We start from the raw sequence: 22,870 nt of genomic DNA, 5'->3' as shown, positions 1-22,870 counted from the left end.
AAATACTTTTGCCTTCCATCACAGTGGGTTCACTGTGATGGATGTTTGTGTGAACTTAATTGTGTGTATGTCTGTAGGACATTGTCTTTGTTTGTATGGCTGTGGAAACAAAATTTCGTTTGAGTCTCACTGGGGCTCAAATGACAATAAATTGTATTGTATTGTGAACGCAAAAAGCTAGCTGGCTAATTAACATTAGCTCGTTGGTCCGGTGTGTGCGTCTGAGGTAGTGGCAGCGCAACACACCACGAAAGTACTGAACTATACGGCAGCAGTTGACCGTCAATCGATACCCGATGTACTTAAAACGAAACAAAACACTCTCACAAACTCACGTAACGTAAAGTAACGTAACGAAGAGACAAACATTCAAAGCTACTCTCTGCACCGACCGGTCGACCGCACGAGCAGTGACCCGGAAGTAGCAGTGACCCGGAAGTTATCCAAAGTGGATAACCTCACATTTATCTATATTATACTGCATCTGCCACGCATCTGCCCACTCACTCAACCTGTCCAGGTCACCCTGCAACCTCCTAACATCCACTTCACAGTTCACACTGCCACCCAGCTTTGGGTCATCCTCAAACTTGCTAGTGTTGCTCCCAATTCCCTCTTCCAAATCATTAATATATATGGTAAACAGTTGCGGCCCCAACACCGAGCCTTGCGGCACCCCACTCGCCACAGCCTGCTATTCTGAAAAGGACCCGTTCACCCTACTCTTTGCTTCCGGTCTGCCAACCAATTTTCTATCCATGTCAAAACCCTACCCCCAATACCATGTGCTCCAATTTTAGTCTCCAGTCTCCCGTGCGGGACCTTATCAAAGGCTTTCTGAAAATCTAGATACACTACATCCACTGGCTCCCCTTCATCCATTTTACTTGTCACATCCTCAAAAAATTCCAGAAGATTAGTCAAGCATGATTTTCCGTTCATAAATCCATGCTGACTTGGACTAATCCTTTCACTGATATCCAAATGCCCCATTATTACCTCTTTAATAATTGACTCCAGCATCTTTCCCACCACCAAAGTCAGGCTAACTGGTCTGTAATTCCCCGTTTTCTCTCTCGCTCCTTTCTTGAAAAGTGTGATAACATTAGCTATCCTCCAATCCACAGGAACTGATCCTGAATCTATTATATGATTACATAAGCAATTGCGTTGTGTCTACTTGGCCTATTGTTTCCCCAGAATTAACCTTTAAATCTAATTTACACTATTTCAGTCATCTCTACGAGTGATTTATTCTATGCTGCTATTAGTCTTACCAAAATATTGATGGTTTGTTATACCTGCTTCACTTCTTTGAACTTACTTTTCTGGTATTTGAACCAGAAAAGGAGGGGAACTGTAAGTTTTGAGTCATACAGTGTGGAAACAGGCCCTTTGGCCCACGTTGCGCACACCGGCCAACAATGTCCCAGCTACACTAGTCCCACCAGAAATGGACACAAAAATCTGGAGTGACTCAGCAGGACAGGCAGCATCTCTGGAGAGAAGGAATGGGTGATGTTTCGGTTCGAGACCCTTCTTCAGACTGTCAGTGAAAGGAAAATAAGACATATAGACGATAATGTAGAGAGATATAGAACAATGAATAAAAGTATGCAAAAAAGTAACAATGATGAAAGAAACAGGCTATTGCTAGCTGTTTGTTGGGTGAGAAAGAGAAGCTGGTGCGACTTGGGTGGGGGAGAGATGGAGAGAGAGGGAGTGCAGGGGTTACTTGAAGTGCGAGAAATCAATATTCATACCACTGGATTGTAAGTTGCCCAAGCGAAATATGAGGTGCTGTTCCTCCAATTTGCATTTAGCCTCACTGTCAATGGAGGAGGCCAAGGACAGAAAGCTCAGTGTGGGAATGGGAAGGAGAATTAAAGTGTTTAGCAACCGGGAGTTCAGGTAGGTCCAGGTGGTCTGAGTGAAGGTGTTCAGCGAAATGATTGCCCAGACTACGTCTGGACTCACCGATGTATAAGACTCCACATCTTGAACAAAGTATACAGTAGATGTGGTTGGAGGAGGTGCAAGTGAACACCTGTCTAACCTGAAAGGACTGTCATGGTCCCTGGATAGAGTTGAGGGAGGAGGTATGTGGACAGGTGTTGCATCTCCTGCGGTTGCAGGGGAAGGTACCCGGGGAAGGGATGGTTTGGGTGGAAGGGATGAGTTAACCAGTTAAGTCAAGTTTATTCGTCACATACACATACGAGATGTGCAGTGAAATGAAAAGTGGCAATGCTCGCGGACTTTGTGCAAAAACAAACAAACAAACACCAAACTACAAACAGAATGGAACAGAATCACATATTCTTTTACATATTACATATTGTGGGAGGAAGGAAAAAGGAAAAAAAAAACAGCAATTTAAAAAAACAGTAGAATGGTACAATAAAGTTAGTCCCTGGTGAGATCGGAGTTTACAGTCCTAATGGCCTCAATGAAACTCCTTCTCAACCTCTCCGTTCTCACAGCATGTCAACGGAGGCGTTTACCTGACCGTAGCAGCTGGAACAGTCCGTTACAGGGGTGGAAAGGGTCTCCCATGATGTTATTGGCTCTGGAGTTGCACCATCTGATGTATAGTTCCTGCAGAGGGGCGAGTGAAGTTCCCATAGTGCGTTCGGCCGAACGCACTACTCTCTGCAGAGCCTTCTTGTCCTGGGCAGAGCAGTTCCCAAACCAAATCGTGATACTTCCAGACAAGATGCTTTCCACAGCCGCTGAGTAGAAGCACTGGAGGATCCTCAGAGACACTCTGAATTTCCTCAATTGCCTGAGGTGGTAAAGGCGCTGCCTTGCCTTACTCACGAGTGCTGCAGCGTGTGATGTCCATGTCATATCCCTCAGAGATGTGGACTCCCAGGTATTTAAAACAGCTCAACCTATCCATAGTATCCCCATTTATCCTCAATGGTGTATACGTTCTCGGATGTTGTGCCCTCCTGAAGTCCACAATCAGCTCCTTAGTTTTTTTGATGTTCAAGAGGAGGCTGTTGTCCTGGCACCAGAGTGCCAGATCAGCCACCTCCTCCCGGTAGGCCTTCTCATCGTTGTCTGAGATCAGGCCCACCACCACAGTGTCATCAGCAAACTTAATTATTGAGTTGGAGCTGAACCTGGCCACACAGTCATGTGTGTACAGGGAGTACAGTAGGGGGCTGAGGACGAAACCCTGAGAGGATCCTGTGCTTAGGGTGAGGGACTTCGATGTATTCTCTCCCATCTTGACTACCTGGGGCCTGGTGGAGAGAAAGTCCAGGACCCAGGCACACAGGGGGGTGTTGAGCTCCAATTCCAGTAGCTTCTCGGCCAGGGAGTTGTGGAGGGAACAGTCTCTGCGAAGGCGGAAAAGGGTGTAGAAGGGAAGATGTGACTAGCGGTGGGATCCCGTTGGAGGTGGCGAAAATGTCAGATGATTATGTGTTGTATGCAACGACTGATGGGGTGAAAGGTAAGGTCTAGGGGGACTCTGTCCCTGTTGCGACTGGGAGGAAGGGGAGCAAGGGCAGTGCTGTGGAGTATCGAGGAGACACGTGCGAGGGCATCATCTAAGATGGAAGAGGGGAACCACCGTTCTCTAAAGAATGAGGACATCTCAGATGTCCTGTAATGGAACACCTCATATTGGGCGCAGATGCGGCATAGACAGAGGAATTGGGAGTAGGAGATCGTGTTTGCAGGAAACAGTATGGGAAGAAGTGTAGTCAAGATAGTTGTGGGAGTCAATGAATTTGTAATGGACGTCAGTTAATAGTTTATCTCCTGTGATGGAGACTGTGAGATCAAGAAAGGGCAGGGAGGAGTTTGAGTGCAGGATGGAAATTGGTAGTGAAGTTAATGAAGTCCATGTGTTCTGCATGGGTGCAGCAGGTAGCATCGATGCAGTTGTCAATGTTATGGAGATAGGGTTAATTTATGCCTGGAACAGGGATTGTTCAACGTACCCTACAGAGAGGCTCACTAGTCCCACCTGCCCGCGTTTGCCCCATATCCCATCAAACCTGTCCAGTCCATGAATAAATCTGGACCTAAACCCCTGAGATTGGGTGGAATGGTGGCGTTACACACCAGCTTGTGTGAGGAAGCCGGAGCACCTAGTGGAAACCCACGCAGTCACAGGGAGAACATGCAAACTCCACACATACAGACAGCATCAGTCAGGATTGAACCTCGGTCACCGGAATTGTGAGTCATTGGCTCTACTGCTGTGCCACCCAAAACAATTCAAGTCTGTCCAGTCTCGCCCTGTAGCTAATACCCCATAATCCAGGCATTGAACTATTCAAATATAACTTCCCCTGTGGCAGGTTTGGAATCCATGATCAATTGGATGCTAGTCCTGAAATATAACCACGGCGCTGGCTCAGCTGTGCTGTACTGTGAAGTTGGTTTCTTACCTGAAGGCCCTGTAGGCCCAGGAAGACCAATGAATCCAGCATTGTAACTGTTGGAAGCAAATAACGTCTGACTATTTGATTTTTGCTTACTAATATCATCAACATTGTTGGGCAGTGACGTGATCTGAAATAAAGATAAAATTCAATGTTAATCTGTGTTTTAATTTGCTCTTAATGTTTATCTGCACAGCTGTTCTGATAAAATGATTACATTTGAATATAATCAAAATATTGCTTTCTACAATTTCCTCCCCACATGAACTGAAAGTACTGACTCTCACTAAAACTTTAGTGGAAGCAAATCATCCTGGACCTTTAAGAGACAGCCTAAGGATTTCAGCATTTTCTTTTTTTTTCAAATTTACAGATTAGATTCTAAGTTAAAAGAAATTTCACTTAAAGTTCTGCTGCTCCTCCAATTGTTACAAAAATAAGGGTAATACTACCTAAGTAGACTTTTGACTTTAGAGATACAGTGTGGAAACAGGCCCTTTGGCCCACCAAGTCCATGCCGACCAGCATTCACCCCATATACTAGCACTATCCAGTACACTCGGGACGACAGATGGCACAATGGGCTAAGTGTTCGGCTGGCAACTGGAAGGTAGCCTGTTCGAATCCCGCTTGGAGTGCATACTGTCGTTGTGTCCTTGGGCAAGACACTTCACCCACCTTTGCCTGTGTGTGAATGTGTGTGAGTGATTGGTGGTGGTCGGAGGGGCCGTAGGCGCAGATTGGCAGCCACGCTTCCGTCAGTCTGCCCCAGGGCAGCTGTGGCTACAGAAGTAGCTTACCACCACCGAGTGTGACTGAGGAGTGAATTAATAATGCGATGTAAAGCGCCTTGAGTATTAGAAAGGCGCTATATAAATCCCATCCATTATTATTATTATTACACTCGGGACAATTTACAATTTACAGAAGCCAATCAACCTACAAACCTGTACGTCTTTAGAGTGTGAGAGGAAACTGGAACATCCAGGGAAAACCCACGAGGTCACGGGAAGACCGTACAAAGTCCATACAGACAGCACCCGTAGTCAGGATCAAACCCAGGTCTCTGGCGCTGTAAGGCAGAGCTCTACCGCTGCACCACTGTGCCGTCCTAAGTAACAAGTCACTTTACATTTTAAAATGTTTCCCATTCAGTCTTGAGCAATGAACATTTTAATGATCATTCCCTACCTTCTGCTTGAGCTGTAGTACTGTCTGTTTTATCTGTTGGAATTCCTCGCAGGTTGTAGAACATGTGTCAGCTTCCACTACACTTTCAGATTTTAGATACTGGCCAGCTAAAGGGTCAAAGAAAAAAAGAAAAAAATAGCATTTTAATCAGTTTAATCATTCAGCAGATAATCAGCGTAGCTACAGTAGGTTGCTGCTTTCCTCATTCGTCTGTTTAATTTGTTATTAGTTGTTTCTCTTGATGCTGAAAATAACACCAAAGCCTTGGTAATAAAGGTACATTAAAAAAGCAGAATTTGTTTTACTGGGGATGCAAGAGACTGTAGATGCTGGAATCTTGAGCGAAAAAACAAACTGCTGGAGGAACTCAATGGGTCTGGCAGGATCTATGGAGGGAAATAAATGGTCGACATTTCGAGTCAAGATCCTGTTTCACCTTTCTTACATCAATCTCCAGCATTTTTATGTTGTGCTACCACATCATCCATAAGCCTCTGTCTCTACCTTTACCTTCCCCTTTGACCTTTTTTACTTTGTAAGTTTCCATCTGTCATCCCAGCTTCTGATTCCCCCCTCCACACCTTCCTCATGGCCATAGAGTCATAGAGTGATACAGTGTGGAAACAGGCCCTTTGGCCCAACTTGCCCACATTGGCCAACATGTCCCAGCTACCCTAGTCTCACCTGTCCACATTTGGCCCATATCTCTCCGAACCTGTCCTACCAATGTACCTGTCTAACTGTTTCTTAAATGTTGGGATAGTCCTCGCCTCAACTACCTCCTCTGGCAGCTCATCCCCCACCTGGCTCCATCTGCCCATCATCACTCATTCCACCTAGGTCAACCTATTGTCTATCAACTCCTGCCTCATCTCTCTCCCTTTCATACTTGCTATCCTCCCTCAATGATCTTAGCCTTGATGCAAAGCCTCAATCGAAACATTGACCATTCCTTTCCCTCCACAGTTGCTGCATGACCCACTGAGTTCATCCAGCAGTTTGTGTTTTGGGATGACAAAAATGCTGGAGAAACTCAGCGGGTGAGGCAGCATCTATGGAGCGAAGAAGACTGAAGAAGGGTTTTGGCCCGAAACATTGCCCATTTCCTTCGCTCCATAGATGCTGCCTCACCCATTGAGTTTCTCTAGCATTTTTGTCTACCTTCGATTTTCCAGCAGCTGCAGTTCCTTCTTAAACAGTTTGTATTTTGGAATAATTTTACTATTCAATTTGCTGTTTTTATACTGCAGCACGAACCATGTAAGAATGTGCAGTCAATGTCAATTAGAGTCATAGAGTCACTCAGCATGGAAACTGGCCCTTCAGCCCAACTCATCCATGCCAACCAAGTGTCCCAGCCAAGCGAGTCCCATTTACTGCATTTGGCCGATATCACTCTGAATCTCATCTATCCTGTTTAAATGTTGTTATTGAACCTGCCTCAATCACTTCCTCTGGCAGCTCATTCTATATATCCAAAACTCTCCATGTGAAAAAACAGCCATTCCACCTTAATCCTTTGCCCTTTAGTTCCTGAATACCCATCCATGGGAAAAAATACTGTATATTCACCCATCTATCCCCTTCGTGATTTTATGCACCTCTATAAGATCACGTCTCAGCCTCCTGCGCTATCAAGAATAGTCCTAGCCCATCTCACCCTGCCCTTATAGCTCAGGCCCTGGACTCCTGGCAAAATCCTTGTAAATCTTCTCTGCACTTGTTCCAGACTAATGGCATATTTCCTATGCAGGATGACAAAAGCTGAACTCAAGTGCAGCCTTGCAAATGTCTTGTACAGCTGTAACAAAACTTCCCAACTTTTACACTTAAGTCTCTGATGAAAAGTTATTCAAATGCCACACAGCCCGGTGGACCTGCTGCTCGGCAGGAATCGAAGCTGCATCAGGGAAACCCAAGGGATTTCTAGTTTATTGCCTCAACCATTCAGTCATGACTACCACCATTGTAATAGAATGCGTAGAAGAATGGTGTGGTATGAAGTACCTGGAGTTAAATCAAATTCACAGTCTGGTTGTAGATCATTTGGATCATTCTATAGCTATGCTTGTTATTTTTACAAAATTTCCTCCACCCCAATTCATCAAATGCAATCAGTGTATGATAGAACATAGAGCATGCAGCACAGAACAGACACTTTGGCCCATAATGTCTGTGCCAAACGTGATGCCAAGATAAACTAATTTCATCTGCCTGCACATGATGCATATTACTCCATTCCTTGCATATCCATGTGCCTATCTAAATACCTCTTAACCAGAACCAAACACAGTCAGTCAATGAGAAAAACTGTGGACAAATCCAGAATCAGCAAATTTACCCCCTAGGTAGGCGACATTTACCCCAGGGGATAAATGTACCCGAGATTGGGAACCCTTGTTCTACAGTGTCTGCCTCCACCACTACACCAGGCAGTGTGTTCCAGGTACCCAGCACTCTATGTTTAAATAAATGTGCTCTGTACATCTCCTTTAAACGTTACCCCTCTCACCTCAAACCTACTGGTATGCCTTCTAGTTTTTGACATCTCCCTCTAAGAAAAATCTGTCCATCCTAGGAAAAAGTTGTCTATGCTACCCTACTTTGACTGTCCGCCCTATCTATGCCTCTCATCATTTTATATCCTTTGACTCAAGCAAAATATTGCAAATGGTGGAAAACTGATGTGTCACAAACACTCAACTGGCCAAGCATCACCTAGAGAGAAATAGCTAACACTTAAACATCGTTTGAGATGTTGAAGCATAAAGTATGGTGGGAATGAAGGAATAATAAGGAATGTCTGTGATAGAATAGGTTGCAGGAGATATTAAAAGACGTAAAGGAAAATGTGCAAGAAAATAAAAAGTTGGGTCATTTCAATTATCATTCAGTCAATGGTACTCCTCATTTTAGAGTTAAACGTTGTGGGTTAAATTTCCATTGTAGAAGATTGAACATGAGCTCATGGCTGACACCCCAACAGGAAAATTGAAAATGACATAAGCAGAATATTTACTCCCAACTAATATTTGAAAAATGGAGCAACGATTAAGACCTGAAATTGTTGTATCTGGATGTTGTAAGATCCCTAATGAACAGATGAGATTGTGTTTCTCAAATACCAGTTTCATTTTATAAGAAGGATATATCAGGGGCAAAGAATGGAGACTTTATAATGGATATGGGGTTTAGGATTAGAGTCACAGTGTTATACAGCCTGGAAACAAACCCTTTAGTTCCAGCTCATCCATGCTGACCAAGACTTAGAACACAGAACAGTACAGTGCAATAACAAGCTCTTCGGCCCACAATATCTGTACCGAAGGTCTCGACCCGAAACGTCACCCATTCCTTCTCCCCAGATTTGCTGCCTGACCCGCTGAGTTACTCCAGCTTGTTGTGTCTACCTTCGATTTAAACCAGCATCTGCAGTTTTTTTCCTATACATGATGCTCAGACCAATTATTTTCTACCCAAACATAATCCACATCCTTCTATTCCCCTGTTTATTCAAATGTTTATCCAAAAGTCTCTTAAATGCCACAATCGTATCTGCCTCGACCACAATCTAGATATCTATCTCAACTATTACCAGTATTAGGCTCCCATCCTACTAAACCTATCCCTGTACCTGTCCACATGCCTTTTAAATGTTGTTATTGTATCCATCTTTTCAGCTTCCTCTAGCAGCTCGTTCCTTGCACACTCCATCATCTGTGTGAAAAATATCTCCCTCATGTCCCTTCTAAAACTTTCCCCTCTCAACTTAAATCTATGTTCACCACATTTAGAATACCTAGCCCTGTGACCATCCTCATATATATGCCCTTCATGATTTTATATACCTTTATGAGGTCACCCCTCAATGTGGCCCCATAGCAGAAGCGTCCACGTCGTGGGGCTGGAAACTGGAAGCTAATTCTGCTACCACCATCATCTATTGTGACAAGTGATGGCTTCCCACTGATTGTCGCCGGAAGCTTGCGTTCTTTTCAAGATGGACGATGACAGCGAGGCCTACATTTGTAACAAGATAGACACAAAAAGAAGAAGACCCCTCAATGTCCTACATTTCAGAGATCCCAGCCTATCCAGCCTCTCCTTGTAACTCAAATCTTCCAGTTCTGGTAATATCCTCAAAAATCGTTTCTGCACAATTTTCAGCTGAGTAACTTTTTTCCTACAGCTGGCCAACCAGACTGCACACAGTACTCCATTGGTAGTCTCACTAATGACTTGTACAGTTGTAACATGATGTCCTAACTATGTTAACAACATTATAGAAACATAGAAACATAGAAAATAGGTGCAGGAGTAGGCCATTTGGCCCTTCAAGCCTGCACCGCCATTCAATATGATCATGGCTGATCATCCAACTCAGTATCCTGTACCTGCCTTCTCTCCATACTCCTTGATCCCTTTAGTCATAAGGGCCACATCAAACTCCCTCTTAAATATAGCCAATGAACTGGCCTCAACTACCCTCTGTGGCAGAGAATTCCAGAGATTCACCACTCTCTGTGTAAAAAATGTTTTTCTCATCTCGGTCCTAAAAGATTTCCCTCTTATCCTCAAACTGTGACCTCTTGTTCTGGACTTCCTCAACATCGGGAACAATCTTCCTGCATCTAGCCTGTCCAAACCCTTAAGAATTTTGTAAGTTTCTATAAGATCCCCCCTCAATCTTCATTCAGATTATCATTCAGATCATTAATATAGAGATGCCAAACAACAGTGAACACAGTTCCAAGCCCTGTGGCACACCACTGGTATCAAAGCTCCAATCTGAATAATAGTTTTCCATTTACCACCCTCTGATTCCGTCACCAAGCCAATTTTGGATCCAATTGGCTAGCCTGAATCCTATATAATCCAAACTTCCAGATGAGCCTACCATGTGGGACCTTGCTAAAGTCGATGTAGACAATGTCTGCTCCCCTGCCTTTATCAATCCTCTTTGTCACTTCTTCAAAAAACGAAATCAAATTTGTGCGACACAATTTCTCTCACACTAAGCATTTCAGATGGATCTTGCCCCTAAGAATCCCCTCCATGTTCCCCCAATGAGATTTCAGTATCATTGGCCTGGCATGTCATCGCAGCCCTTTATAAATAAATACACTATTAACCACTCTCTAATCTCCCTCCCTGTCACATGTGACAAATAAAATTGACTTTGACTCTTGGCTAAAAATGGTGCAAATATCTCTGCCAGAGCCTCTGCAATTTATTCTCTAGCTTCCCACAGTCAGTGGATACACTTGATCAGGCCCAGAGGATTTATCAGCTTAATTTGACTTAAGTCCACTACCATCTTCTTATTTGTTATGTGGATATGTTCCAAGTTCACAATTCATATCCCTTCATTTCCTAGCATCCATGAGCTTATCCATGTAAATACTGATAGAAGCATAGAAACATAGAAATTAGGTGCAGGAGTAGGCCATTCGGCCCTTCGAGCCTGCACCGCCATTCAATATGATCATGGCTGATCATCCAACTCAGTATCCCGTACCTGCCTTCTCTCCATACCCTCTGATCCTCTTAGCCACAAGGGCCACATCTAACTCCCTCTTAAATATAGCCAATGAACTGGCCTCGACTACCCTCTGTGGCAGAGAGTTCCAGAGATTCACCACTCTCTGTGTGAAAAAAGTTCTTCTCATCTCGGTTTTAAAGGATTTCCCCCTTATCCTTAAGCTGTGACCACTTGTCCTGGACTTCCCCAACATCGGGAGCAATCTTCCTGCATCTAGCCTGTCCCAACCCCTTAAGAAATTTATAAGTTTCTATAAGATCCCCTCTCAATCTCCTAAATTCTAGAGAGTATAAACCAAGTCTATCCAGTCTTTCTTCATAAGACAGTCCTGACATCCCAGGAATCCCATGAAAGCTAACATACCATTCGCTTTCTTCACTGCCTGCTGCACCTGCATGCCTACTTTCAATGACTGGTGTACCATGACACCCAGGTCTCACTGCATCTCCCCTTTTCCTAGTCGGCCACCATTTAGATAATAGTCTGCTTTCCTGTTTTTGCCACCAAAATGGATAACCTCACATTTATCCACATTATACTGCATCTGCCAAACATTTGCCCACTCAACCAGCCTATCCAAGTCACCTTGCAGTCTCCTAGCATCCTCCTCACAGCTAACACTGCCCCCCAGCTTAGTGTCATCCGCAAACTTGGAGATATTGCCTTCAATTCCCTCATCCAGATCATTAATATATATTGTAAATAGCTGGGGTCCCAGCACTGAGCCTAGCGGTACCCTACTAGTCACTGCCTGCCATTGTGAAAAGGACCCGTTTACTCCTACTCTTTGCTTCCTGTTTGCCAGCCAGTTCTCTATCCACATCAATACTGAACCCCCAATGCCGTGTGCTTTAAGTTTGTATACTAATCTCTTATGTGGGACCTTGTCGAAAGCCTTCTGGAAGTCCAGATACACCACATCCACTGGTTCTCCACATATTCATTTAACACCTCGCTCATATCCCGTGGCTGCACACATAAATGACCACGTTGATTCTTACTGGGTCTCTCCCAAAGGGAACTCCCTTGAGGGATTCTCTCACTAGTAAGCCTTTTGCTGCTAATATACGTAGAATTTGCTAGGATTCTCCTCCACTTTACAGTATCTGCCAAAATTATCACATGGCCGCTTATCGTCCTCTTGATTTCCTTCTGAAATGTATTTCTACAAATATTCCATTACTCGAGGGTTCACAAGTTCAGCTGCATAGACCTCCTCTTATTTCATCAATATCTCAATAACCCCTGTCAAGTAGGGTTCTCTAGTCCTGCCAGACTTGACCTTCACTATAACAGGAACATATTGTCCCAGAACTCTCCCTATCTCACTTTTAAAACTCTCCCACTTGCCAGATGTCTATGTAGCTGGAAACAGTCTTTGCAAATTGTAAGTTTTCCTTTCTCCCAAATTAAAATTACAGGTGGCAGGAAGAGTGGATGATGGAGCATCAGAGGGAACAGTCACTGAATGTTGAAGGTGGGTGAGAGGAAGAAGGGTTTAGATCTGGTAGTGCAAACCTGGAGAAATAATGGATGATGACCTGAATCAACGCAGAAACCTTTTCTAAGGGAACCTTATTGCTGTCCTGCAAGGGTAGGGATGGTGAGGGATTAAAAGTGCAGGAAACAGGCCAGTTACCCACTGAGATAGGGGGCCATTAATTGGGGGATTCCTTACTCCCTCACACCCCCAATCCACCCCTCCTCAAAACTCTGCCAGCATTTATGTTTCTGCCTTGATTATGTGCAATGCTTTGTTCCAATTTACAACCACTCACTGTATAAAGACGGTTCTCATGTTCTGATTATAAATTAATAGTGAATTATGATCAGTGTGATAAAAAGATAAAACTAATTTCGAGAGAAGCTGAAAAATTGTTTATCTTAATCCTGTAGTAAAATGATAGATTGCTCCAATTATTGGTGGGTGTACAGTGGCCATTAATAAATGTCCTAATGTGGATGAAAACTAAACTTACAATATGTCATTTCATAATTATTAACTAAATGAACTACACAGAGATTTCTGTTACATATCCAACAACTATAAAAGTTTTGTGACTTTAAGATATATTTCGACAGATACAGTGGCTTGCAAAATATTCATACCCCTTGAACTTTTCCACATTTTGTCACGTTACAACCACAAACGTAAATGTATTTTATTGGGATTTTATGTGATAGACCAACACTAAGTGGCGCATAATTGTGAAGTGGAAGGAAAATGATACATGGTTTTCATATTTTTTTACAAATAAAAAACTGAAAAGTGTTGCGTGCAAAAGTTTTCAGCCCCCTTTACTCTGATACCCCTAAATAAAATCCAGTGCAACCAATTGCCTTCAGAAGTCACCTAATTAGTAAATAGTCCACTTGTGTGTAATCTAATCTCAGTATAAATACATCTGTTCTGTGAAGGCCTCAGAGGTTTGTTAGAGAACATTAGTGAACAAACAGCATCATTCAATCCATCATCCGAAAAATGGAAAGAGTATGGCACAACTGCAAACCTACCAAGACGTGGCCGTCCACCTAAACTGACAGGCCGGGCAAGGAGAGCATTGATCAGAGAAGCAGGAGGAGCTGCAGAGATCCACAGCTCAGGTGGGAGAATCTGTCCACAGGACAACTATTAGTTGTGCACTCCACAAATCGGGCCTTTATGGAAGAGTGGCAAGAAGAAAGCCATTGTTGAAAAAAAGCCATAAGAAGTCCCGTTTGCAGTTTGCCACAAGCCATGTGGGGGACACAGCAAACATGTGGAGGAAGGTGCTCTGGTCAGATGAGACCAAAATTGAAGTTTTTGGCCTAAATGCAAAACGCTATGTGTGGCGGAAAAATAACACTGCACATCACCCTGAACACACCATCCCCACTGTGAAACATGGTGGTGGCAGCATCATGCTGTGGGGATGCTTTTCTTCAGCAGGGACAGGGAAGCTGGTCAGAGTTGATGGGAAGATGGATGGAGCCAAATACAGGGCAATCTTGGAAGAAAACCTGTTAGAGTCTGCAAAAGACTTGAGACTTGGGCGGAGGTTCACTTTCCAGCAGGACAACGACCCTAAACATACAGCCAGAGCTACAATGGAATGGTTTAGATCAAAGCATATTCATGTGTTAGAATGGCCCAGTCAAAGTCCAGACCTAAATCCAATTTAGAATCTCTGGCAAGACTTGAAAATTACTGTTCACAGACGCTCTCCATCCAATCTGACTGAGCTTGAGCTATTTTGCAAAGAAGAATGGGCAAACATTTCAGTCTCTAGATTTGCAAAGCTGGTAGAGACATACCCCAAAAGACTTGCAGCTGTAATTGCAGCGAAAGGTGGTTCTACAAAGTATTGACTCAGGGGGGCTGAATACTTTTGCACGCCACAGTTTTCAGTTTTTTATTTGTTAAAACATTTGAAAACCATGTATCATTTTCCTTCCACTTCACAATTATGCACCACTTTGTGTTGGTCTATCACATAAAATCCCAATAAAATACATTTACGTTTGTGGTTGTAACGTGAAAAAATGTGGAATAGTTCAAAAGGGGTATGAAGACTTTTGCAAGCCACTGTATATAGCAGGAAGAGTTTAAAGGACTATGGACCAAATTCAGGCATATGTGTATGCCAACTCGAACAGCATGGACATAGTGGGCCGAAGGGCCTGGTTCCATGTTGTACAGCTCTTTGACTCAATGATTCTATGACTTTGGCATATTCCATGATAAATTATAAACAGTCACAATTTCTGTAAATTATACTTTACAGAAGTATACTTGGTTAATAATAGTTTACAAAATTTATGGCTCTTTGGGAAAAATATATTTGGAAATATATACAGAGTACTTGTATCACTTTCAGCACTGTGCCAATTTCAGAATTCCATTTGAATTGGAATTGTAAAAATAAAGATTTATTCTTACTTAGAACTTTAAACAGAATCATCTCAGTTTTAAGACTACAGAAACATTCCAGATAGGAACAAAGGGAATCACAAAATGAACCATTTTATTGAGGTTTGTTGATATCTGACTGGAGTAGATTTATGTTTTTTTATCGTTGCCAACAGTACTCAGATGTATCCCAGGAAGAGAAGTCTGGCAGGGCAGAATTATTAGGATTTCCTTTCTTGCATTTCATTTGTAGAATGATCCAGCCACATCAACTCTGCAAGACCGAGGCGATCTATCACCTTAATTTTAAATCATGTTCTGCCCTGGTGACATTTAATGACAAGGTAGTAAGGGGGAAAATGTATCTTTTTTTTCTGCACAATGAAAGAATGACAAACTGCCAGGATACAAACAACAGTAATTACCTCTATTGAATTTTGTTTTGTATGCTGATGAAACGCATATATTTTACTTTGTCTACTTTCTAAGTGTTGCCTCTTCTTGTGACCTGTAAATGAATGCCCCATTCGGGTGATGACACAATAGTAGTAGACCACAGCCAAACCCCACAGAAATGTGTGGGCTTGTAACCTGCATCAGTAACCCTATACCGGAGTTATCCAAGCTGCAATTATTTTGGAATTGTTGCTATATGAGTGGAGTCAGTAGTAAATTGTGTCAAGGCTGAATGATGCATACAAATATCGCTGAACTAAGCTGCTCTTTCTCTTTCACGTTCACTGCTGGAAGGCATTTCCTCATGTTGTCCATTGATCTTAATGAATAAGTGACAGTGGGCATCTGTAAAGTCTCAGCTCCACTTTGTCATGATTACATTCAGCTCTGCACCAATTGAGCTGAAACTGGCCATAATGCTACATAGATGTACAGGTCCAAAGATGACAGTGAGAGTGCTTATTGAAGATTATATCCTCTTCCCTGTCAATGTCCCTCTTATGATTTTACATATTCAATAGCTAAGCAGAAATCAGGGTTAAATAGCTATTGCATGACAGACTAACAAATGTTTGCTTTGTCGGCCCGATGCTGCAAACATCTGCACAATGCACAAGGCAGAGCACATGGAGAAAGCAGTGAGGGAGTGGGACCTGGGAAGAGGTGGATGATTGGAACCTTGAAAATTAGTATGAAAGATCAGGATTGGGGAATGGGGGAGAGCAGGTGGTTGTAGTCTGCTGCTGCTGGATATGTGAAGGAAGGAACTACAGATGCTGGTTTACACCAAAGATAGACGCAAAATGCTGGAGTAACTCAGCTGGTCAGGCAACATCCCTGGAGAAAAGGAATAGGCGGCTTTTTGGGTTGAGATATTTAATGTATTTCTTTTCTCCAGAGATGCTGCCTGACCCATTGAGTTACTCCAGCATTTTATGTCCATCTTCGGTGGATATGTGAGATAGGCTTAGGTTGTGGTTGGCCACTGGGGAGTGTCAATGTTGCAGCAGGAAGGGTGATAGGGTTGTGGAGCTAAGGGACGATCACCACGAGGGTGAGCCTTTTAAGTTAAGGTGGCATTACTGAGGCCACTTCTCATTACTCAGCCGGAATCCTTTTAATGAAGGAAATCATATATGCACGAATGGTAACCAAGGAAGTAGTAGTCAGGTTAGCATTGCCTGGACACTTCAGATGCAAGTTCATTCCTGAAGCAAAATAACAATCTTATGCATCCTGGAGGTAAACCACTGATTTTATTCATCAAAAGCTTTTAAATGAAATTAATTCTCAAAATGCACTAAGTATTATGCCACGCAATAGAATTTTAAGACCCTTAATTCTTGAGATAATGGTCTATTCAGCATGGATCGTAAAATCTAGCAAGGTAACTAGAGCATGTAAGCAGTCAGGATATGTTCAAGTTAATAGAACAACTGCCTTGTACAAACAGGCTAAACATCAACGCACACCAACTCCCATTCTTCAACAGTGCTGGATGCTTCACTGAGGCAATTCAATGTTGTGATGTTGAAGGGGAACTAAAGACCATAATCCCATCCCACCTCCAATAAACACTGAGAAGTCAGTATTCATGCCATCTTTTTATCATACATTTTATCTTTTGGTATGGTGATGTATGTGTGCTGCTGTTTGTTTAAAGACAAGTATTGGAGCTCAATAATCAGGAGAATGGAATTGATTGGGAACATTTAGCTTCTTACTGGGTTATAATTTCTGTGAAAAATAGGTAAAACCTTAAGATTAAGTTATCATAAGTGCCTAACTGTAGTTGAACAGAATCAAAATGCGTAAAATCAATGTTACACATCTATTTAATTTGAAGAATACATACCTGTATAATTTACCTAAGAAAGACATCAGATGCTGGAGTACCTCAGTGAATCAGACAGCATTTCTGCAGAACATGGTTAGGCGATGTTTCAGATCAGATCCTTTCAACGGACTTCTTCAGTCCAATCAATCTGAAGAAGGGCCCTGACCTGAAACATCACCTATCCATGCTTCCCATTGAATTTCTCTAGCATTTTGTATTTTCCTTGGTAAACTAGCATCTGCAGTTCTTTATTTCTGTAATTTATCAATTCTACTCTAAATTCCACAATCTCATTACCTATCAAATTCTATCAAACATAAGCTAACGTTTAAACGTTCTTAAGCCAACATTTAAGAAACATTTAGCCAAGCACATGGATAGGATAGGTTTATAGTTATATGCGCCAAATGCAGGCAGTGTAAATTGGACATCTTGGTTGATGTGGGCAATGGGCCTGTTTCCAACCAGTATGACAATGTCTCTAAAGAGCACATTGATCAGCTGAAACTTAGTATTTAGATTCCTTGTTGCAGTATGTTTGCCTTGCTACCGTCACATTAGAACATAATTGCAGAGTTCAGCAGAAGAGATATTTTTCATGCACATTTAACTGAGTGGTAGTATCCTTAGACACAAAAGACCACTAGAATATTTTGGCATGGTTTTTCTTAAAGATTTTGAAATTGCAAAGTTTAAAACTGTTGATTCAACCTTCCCTTGCATCCTCTTGTGCTGTGGTAAGGTTCAGGTTTACTTCACACTCTATACTGAGTTACCTGGTCTCAGCGAAGGAGTTAGAGCAGTAGACACCTGTCCACAGAGCTTCTATGATGAAGATGGAATTATTGGTTGTCATTTCTGCGATTCATTGATGTGCAATGCCCCTCTTCTCAAGAAGCGCATATGCTGAAGTCAGGCAAACTCATAGATAGTTCTTTCTACAGTCAAACACACTCGTTACTTTCTGAGGAAATACATTCTAGGATAACTCAATATCTTCAGCAGTGAAGGAGAAATTTTGAAAAAGGAAAATGAAAATACCCATTTTAATCCATTGAAGTAGTGAATACACACCTCATTTAGCGCTTCAGTTGTAAAAGGGCAAAAGGACAACTCCAGCCTAATTATTATGCAGATAAGCTGAATGGTGACTTACCATTCTAACTTCCTGTGAGTCCCATGGTGTGGTTCTGAAAGAGAAATGTATAATGATGTCACCCTAGTTTATAAAAACCCAGGGGGACAATTTTCAAATTTTCCTTAATGGTTATTTGCGACATTTTGGAAAGAAAACTTTATTGAGATAAAGGTGAGGAGTGCAGTCCTGGGAAAAGGAATTTTGGTTTCTAGATTCAGCATCCAATGGTTCTCCATAAGATAAGGAGATCAGTTGGAGGAACAGCGGGTCAGACAGCATCTGTGGAGGGAAATGGACGGTAGATGTTTTGGCTTGAGACCCTTCATCTAGTCTGAAAGAGCAAAGCAGAAGTAGCCAGTATAAAAAGGTGGGGTTAGGGGTGGGGTTGACCAAGCCCTCGCCCATATCTTCTCTATTTGCCATACCTCTGCTCTCACCCCTCCTGATGAACACACTAAACATATCTCCTCATACTCTACCTTGTCTTTACCCTGTTCCACCTTGCCTGATCCTTTCCCATCTACATCTGGGACACCTTGCATGCTCTCCACCATTTCAATAACATCCAATACCCCATTCCCAACCACCCTATCTTTTGCAAAGACATCAATTTCCTATTAAGATAGCCTTAGGCTCCTCCACTTCTTTCTAAAACATAGATCCAACCAGTATCCCTCTACTAACGCTCTCCTCCATATGGTGAAACCTGCTCTCACCTTATGGGCCTGTCTGACTTAGGCTCGTTTTCGGGCGACTACATATGTTAAAATTTTTTCAGCGACAGAGGAGACAATTTTTGCTGTCATAGGTTGTCGAAGGTTGACGTAGGTGTTGTTATAGGTTGTTGCCAGGTGTTGTAGAGCTGTCGTATGTTGTCGCCGGGTGTCATAGGTGAATTCCATTCAAACTAGTCCCTGGCAGCCGCCTAAAGAGCCGCCTAAGTGGGAGAGACCCATTAGAAATTTCTCATGATACTTCTCACTTCCTTCAAATTAATGGTGGTGCCACGGGCACGTGCATGGGCCCTAGGTGTGCTTGCCTCCTCAATGGCTACATGCAGCATTCTGGGTTCCAAGTGTACTCTGGCACCATTCCCCAACCCCTACTGTGCTGCCTCCTACACTCTTGCAGAACGCTTCAATTTTATCAACACTACTTATCTTGCGCTAAAACAATGTTCATGTTATTTCCTTTATCATTGTATCTGTACAATGGGGATGGTTCGATTGTAGTCATGTATTGTCTTTCCGCAGACTGATTAGCACACAACAAAAGCTTTTCACTGCACATGTGATAATAAACTAAACTAAACTAAATTAAGGTAACTTCCACCATGCTGCCAAATTCACTTGGACCATTTCTGATACCATTCTCCTCTTTCTTGAATTCTCTTTGTCTCCATCTCAGGAGACAAACTGTCTACTGATATCTATTACAAACTCATTGACTGAAACAATTACCTCAACAGTTTCTCCTCCACTCCTGTCTCTTATAAGAACATCAACCTTTTCTCTCTGTTTCTCAATCTCCACTGCATTTGCACATAAAGTATATACCGCACTTCTCTCACCTCACCATCCTCAGAGTAGAGTAGAATGTAGACAGAAAAAGCTGGAGTAACTCAGCAGGTCAGGCAGCATCTCTGGAGAAAATGGATAGGTGACGTTTCGTGTCAGGACCCTTCTTCAGACTCCAGCATTTTGTGTCTATCTTTAGAATAGGGGTACAATTCCTTTGGTTCTTACCATTCACCCCACTAGCCTCCATATGCAGCACATTATTCTTCAACACATTCACCAACTACCATGTCTTTCCACTGGGGTTAAGGAAAGAGCGTTCACGTTGCGGCCCTGTTTCCACCAATCTTTCCACCACCACGCACAAGAAGCACAAGAAGCGACAAGACAGTCACCATTGTATGCAGATGCCGAGAAGTGTGTTCAGCTCTGGCTGGACAATTTATAATCTTGTGTGTGGTCACGATAAGAAAAAGAAGATGTCTTCCCGCTGCTAGTCGCATTTTCCCCTCACCACCCCTTTCTGCTTTCACCATGCTTTTTGTGATTCCCTGGTTTACTCATCTCTCTCCATCCACAATTGTCTCTCCACAGGAACTATCTCCAGCAGCCATAGGAAAGATACGCCCCTACACCAAGGGCAGCATGGTGGAGCAGCGGTAGAGTTGCTGCCTTACAGCACTTACAGCACCAGACACCCAGGTTCGATCATGACTATGGGTGCTGTCTGTATGGAGTTTGTACGTTTTCCCCGTGACCTGCGTGAGTTTTCTCCGAGATTTTCAGTTTCCTCCCACACTCGAAAGACATATAGATTTGTAGATTAATTGGCTTTGTATAAATGTAAATTGTCCCTAGTGTGTGCAGAATAGTGTTATTTTGCGGGGATCGCTGGTCGGCGTTGACTCGGTGAGCGAAGGGCCTGTTTAAGCGCTGTATATCTAAACTAAACTAAACTAAACCTGGTCCTGACAATCCAAGGACCTAATTAGTCTAGCCAGGTAAGACAGAGATTCATCTGCACTTCCTCCATCATTGTCTATTACACTTCATGTAGTCTCTTCCACACCTTTCACCTTGTTTCTTTTCCTCCATGCTCGCAAACTCTTCCCACTAGACAAAAATGCCGGAGAAACTCAGCGGGTGAGGCAGCATCTACGGAGCGAAGGAAATAGGCAACGTTTCTGGTCTAGACCCTGCGTCAGACTGAAGAACGATGTCGACCCCTCAGTCTGAAGAAGGGTCTCGACACGAAACGTTACCTATTTCCTTCGCTCCATAGATGCTGCCTCACCGCTGAGTTTCTCCAGCATTTTTGTCTACCTTCGATTTTCCAGCATCTGCAGTAACTTAACTTAAACAACTCTTCCCACTAGATCCATTTACGCCCCTCATACTGCTCACACACCTTCCTCCCTCTGTTGTTGCCATCTGCCACCACCTCTCGTTAGTTCTGTTCATCACCCTTTCTTATCAGATTCCATCATCTGCAGCCATGTGGTGTCACCAGTCATCATCTCTCAGCTTCCGTTGCTATCCCATACGTCCCTCTCCTACCTAGAGTCATGGTCGCAAAGATATAGAACTATACAGCATGGAAACAGGCTGTCTAGTCCAACTTGTCCATGGCAACCAAGTCTGCTTTCTTGGCTAGTCCCTTTTGCCTGCATTTGATTCCTATCACTCTCAACTTTTTCCATTCATACATCTGTTCAAAGGTCTACTGAAAGTCATGATTTGGTCCTTTTTCATAGCTTCCTCTGGCAGCTTGTTGCAGAAAGTTGAATATATAGCAAATTGGCTCCATGGAAGGAAGCAGAGGGTAATGGTGCTTCTCAGACTGGATGCCTGTGACTAGTGGTGTGCCTCAGGGTTTGGTGTTGGGCCCATTACTGTCTGTCATCTACATCAATGATTTGGATGAGAACATACAGGGCCAGATTAGCAAGTTTGCTGATGATACAAAAGTTAGTGGTTTTGCAGATAGTGGAAGATTGCAGCAGGATCTGGATCGATTGGCCAGGTGGGTGAAGGAATGGTTAATTGAATTAAATACAGAGAAGTGTGAGGTGTTGCATTTTGGAATGTCGAACAAGGGCAGGACCTACACAGTAAACGGTAGGCCTCTGGGTAGTGTTGTAGAGCAGAGGGATGTAGGAGTACAGGTGCATGGTTCCTTGAAGGTCAAGTCGCAGGTAGATAAAGTGGTCAAAAAGGCTTTTGGCGCTTTGGCCTTCATCAGTCAGAGTATTGAGTATAGCGGTTAGATTAGATTAGATTAGATTCCTTTATTGTCATTCAGACTTTTCGGTCTGAACGCAATTATGTTGCCTGCAGTCATACACAGAACCAATAAAAACAAAACATACAATAAACACAAATTAAACATCCACCACAGTGAGTTCACCAAGCACATCCTCACTGTGATGGGGGCAAAGTCTTAGTCTCCATCTCTTCCCTCCTTGTTCTCCCTCTGCGCTGAGGCAATCGATCCAGGCTGGAGATGCTGCTCTCCAGTCCAGCGGACCTCCGTGGTGATGTCGCCCCGCTGAAAGCCGGAATGCCGTCTCGGCCCGAGACGGCCCGCCACAGCATCAGCCCCGGGCAGCCGCCCCAGCTCCAGGCCGCCGCCCCAGCTCCGGGTCCTGCAGTCTCCGCTCTGGGCCGCCGCCCCAGCTCCGGGTCCCGCAGTCTCCGCTCCGGGCCGCTGCCCCAGCTCCCGCAGTCTCAGCTCCGGGCTGCTGCCCCAGCTCCGGGCCGCCGCCCCAGCTCCGGGTCCCGCAGTCTCCGCTCCGGGCCGCTGCCCCAGCTCCGGATCCCGCAGTCTCCGCTCCGGGCCGCTGCCCCAGCTCCGGGTCCCGCAGTCTCCGCTCCGGGCCGCTGCCCCAGCTCCAGGC

General features: G+C 43.6%; 1 protein-coding gene across 2 annotated transcripts in view; it reads right to left on the bottom strand.

The window, feature by feature from the left end:
- The window catches only part of ccbe1 (collagen and calcium binding EGF domains 1), a 368,764-nt gene that overhangs the window by 18,234 nt on the left and 327,660 nt on the right, over positions 1-22,870 (bottom strand). For both annotated transcript variants that reach the window (XM_033032755.1, XM_033032747.1), the window contains exons 6-7: positions 5,595-5,701; positions 4,410-4,533 (exon numbers count right to left, since the gene is read on the bottom strand). In XM_033032755.1, the coding sequence (XP_032888646.1) occupies positions 4,410-4,533; positions 5,595-5,701 (231 nt within the window). The remainder of the gene's footprint in view (positions 1-4,409; positions 4,534-5,594; positions 5,702-22,870) is intronic.

Source organism: Amblyraja radiata, chromosome 1 (genome assembly GCF_010909765.2).
Source record: "Amblyraja radiata isolate CabotCenter1 chromosome 1, sAmbRad1.1.pri, whole genome shotgun sequence".
Taxonomy (NCBI): domain Eukaryota; kingdom Metazoa; phylum Chordata; class Chondrichthyes; order Rajiformes; family Rajidae; genus Amblyraja; species Amblyraja radiata.
This window is presented reverse-complemented; position numbering and strand designations above follow the sequence as displayed.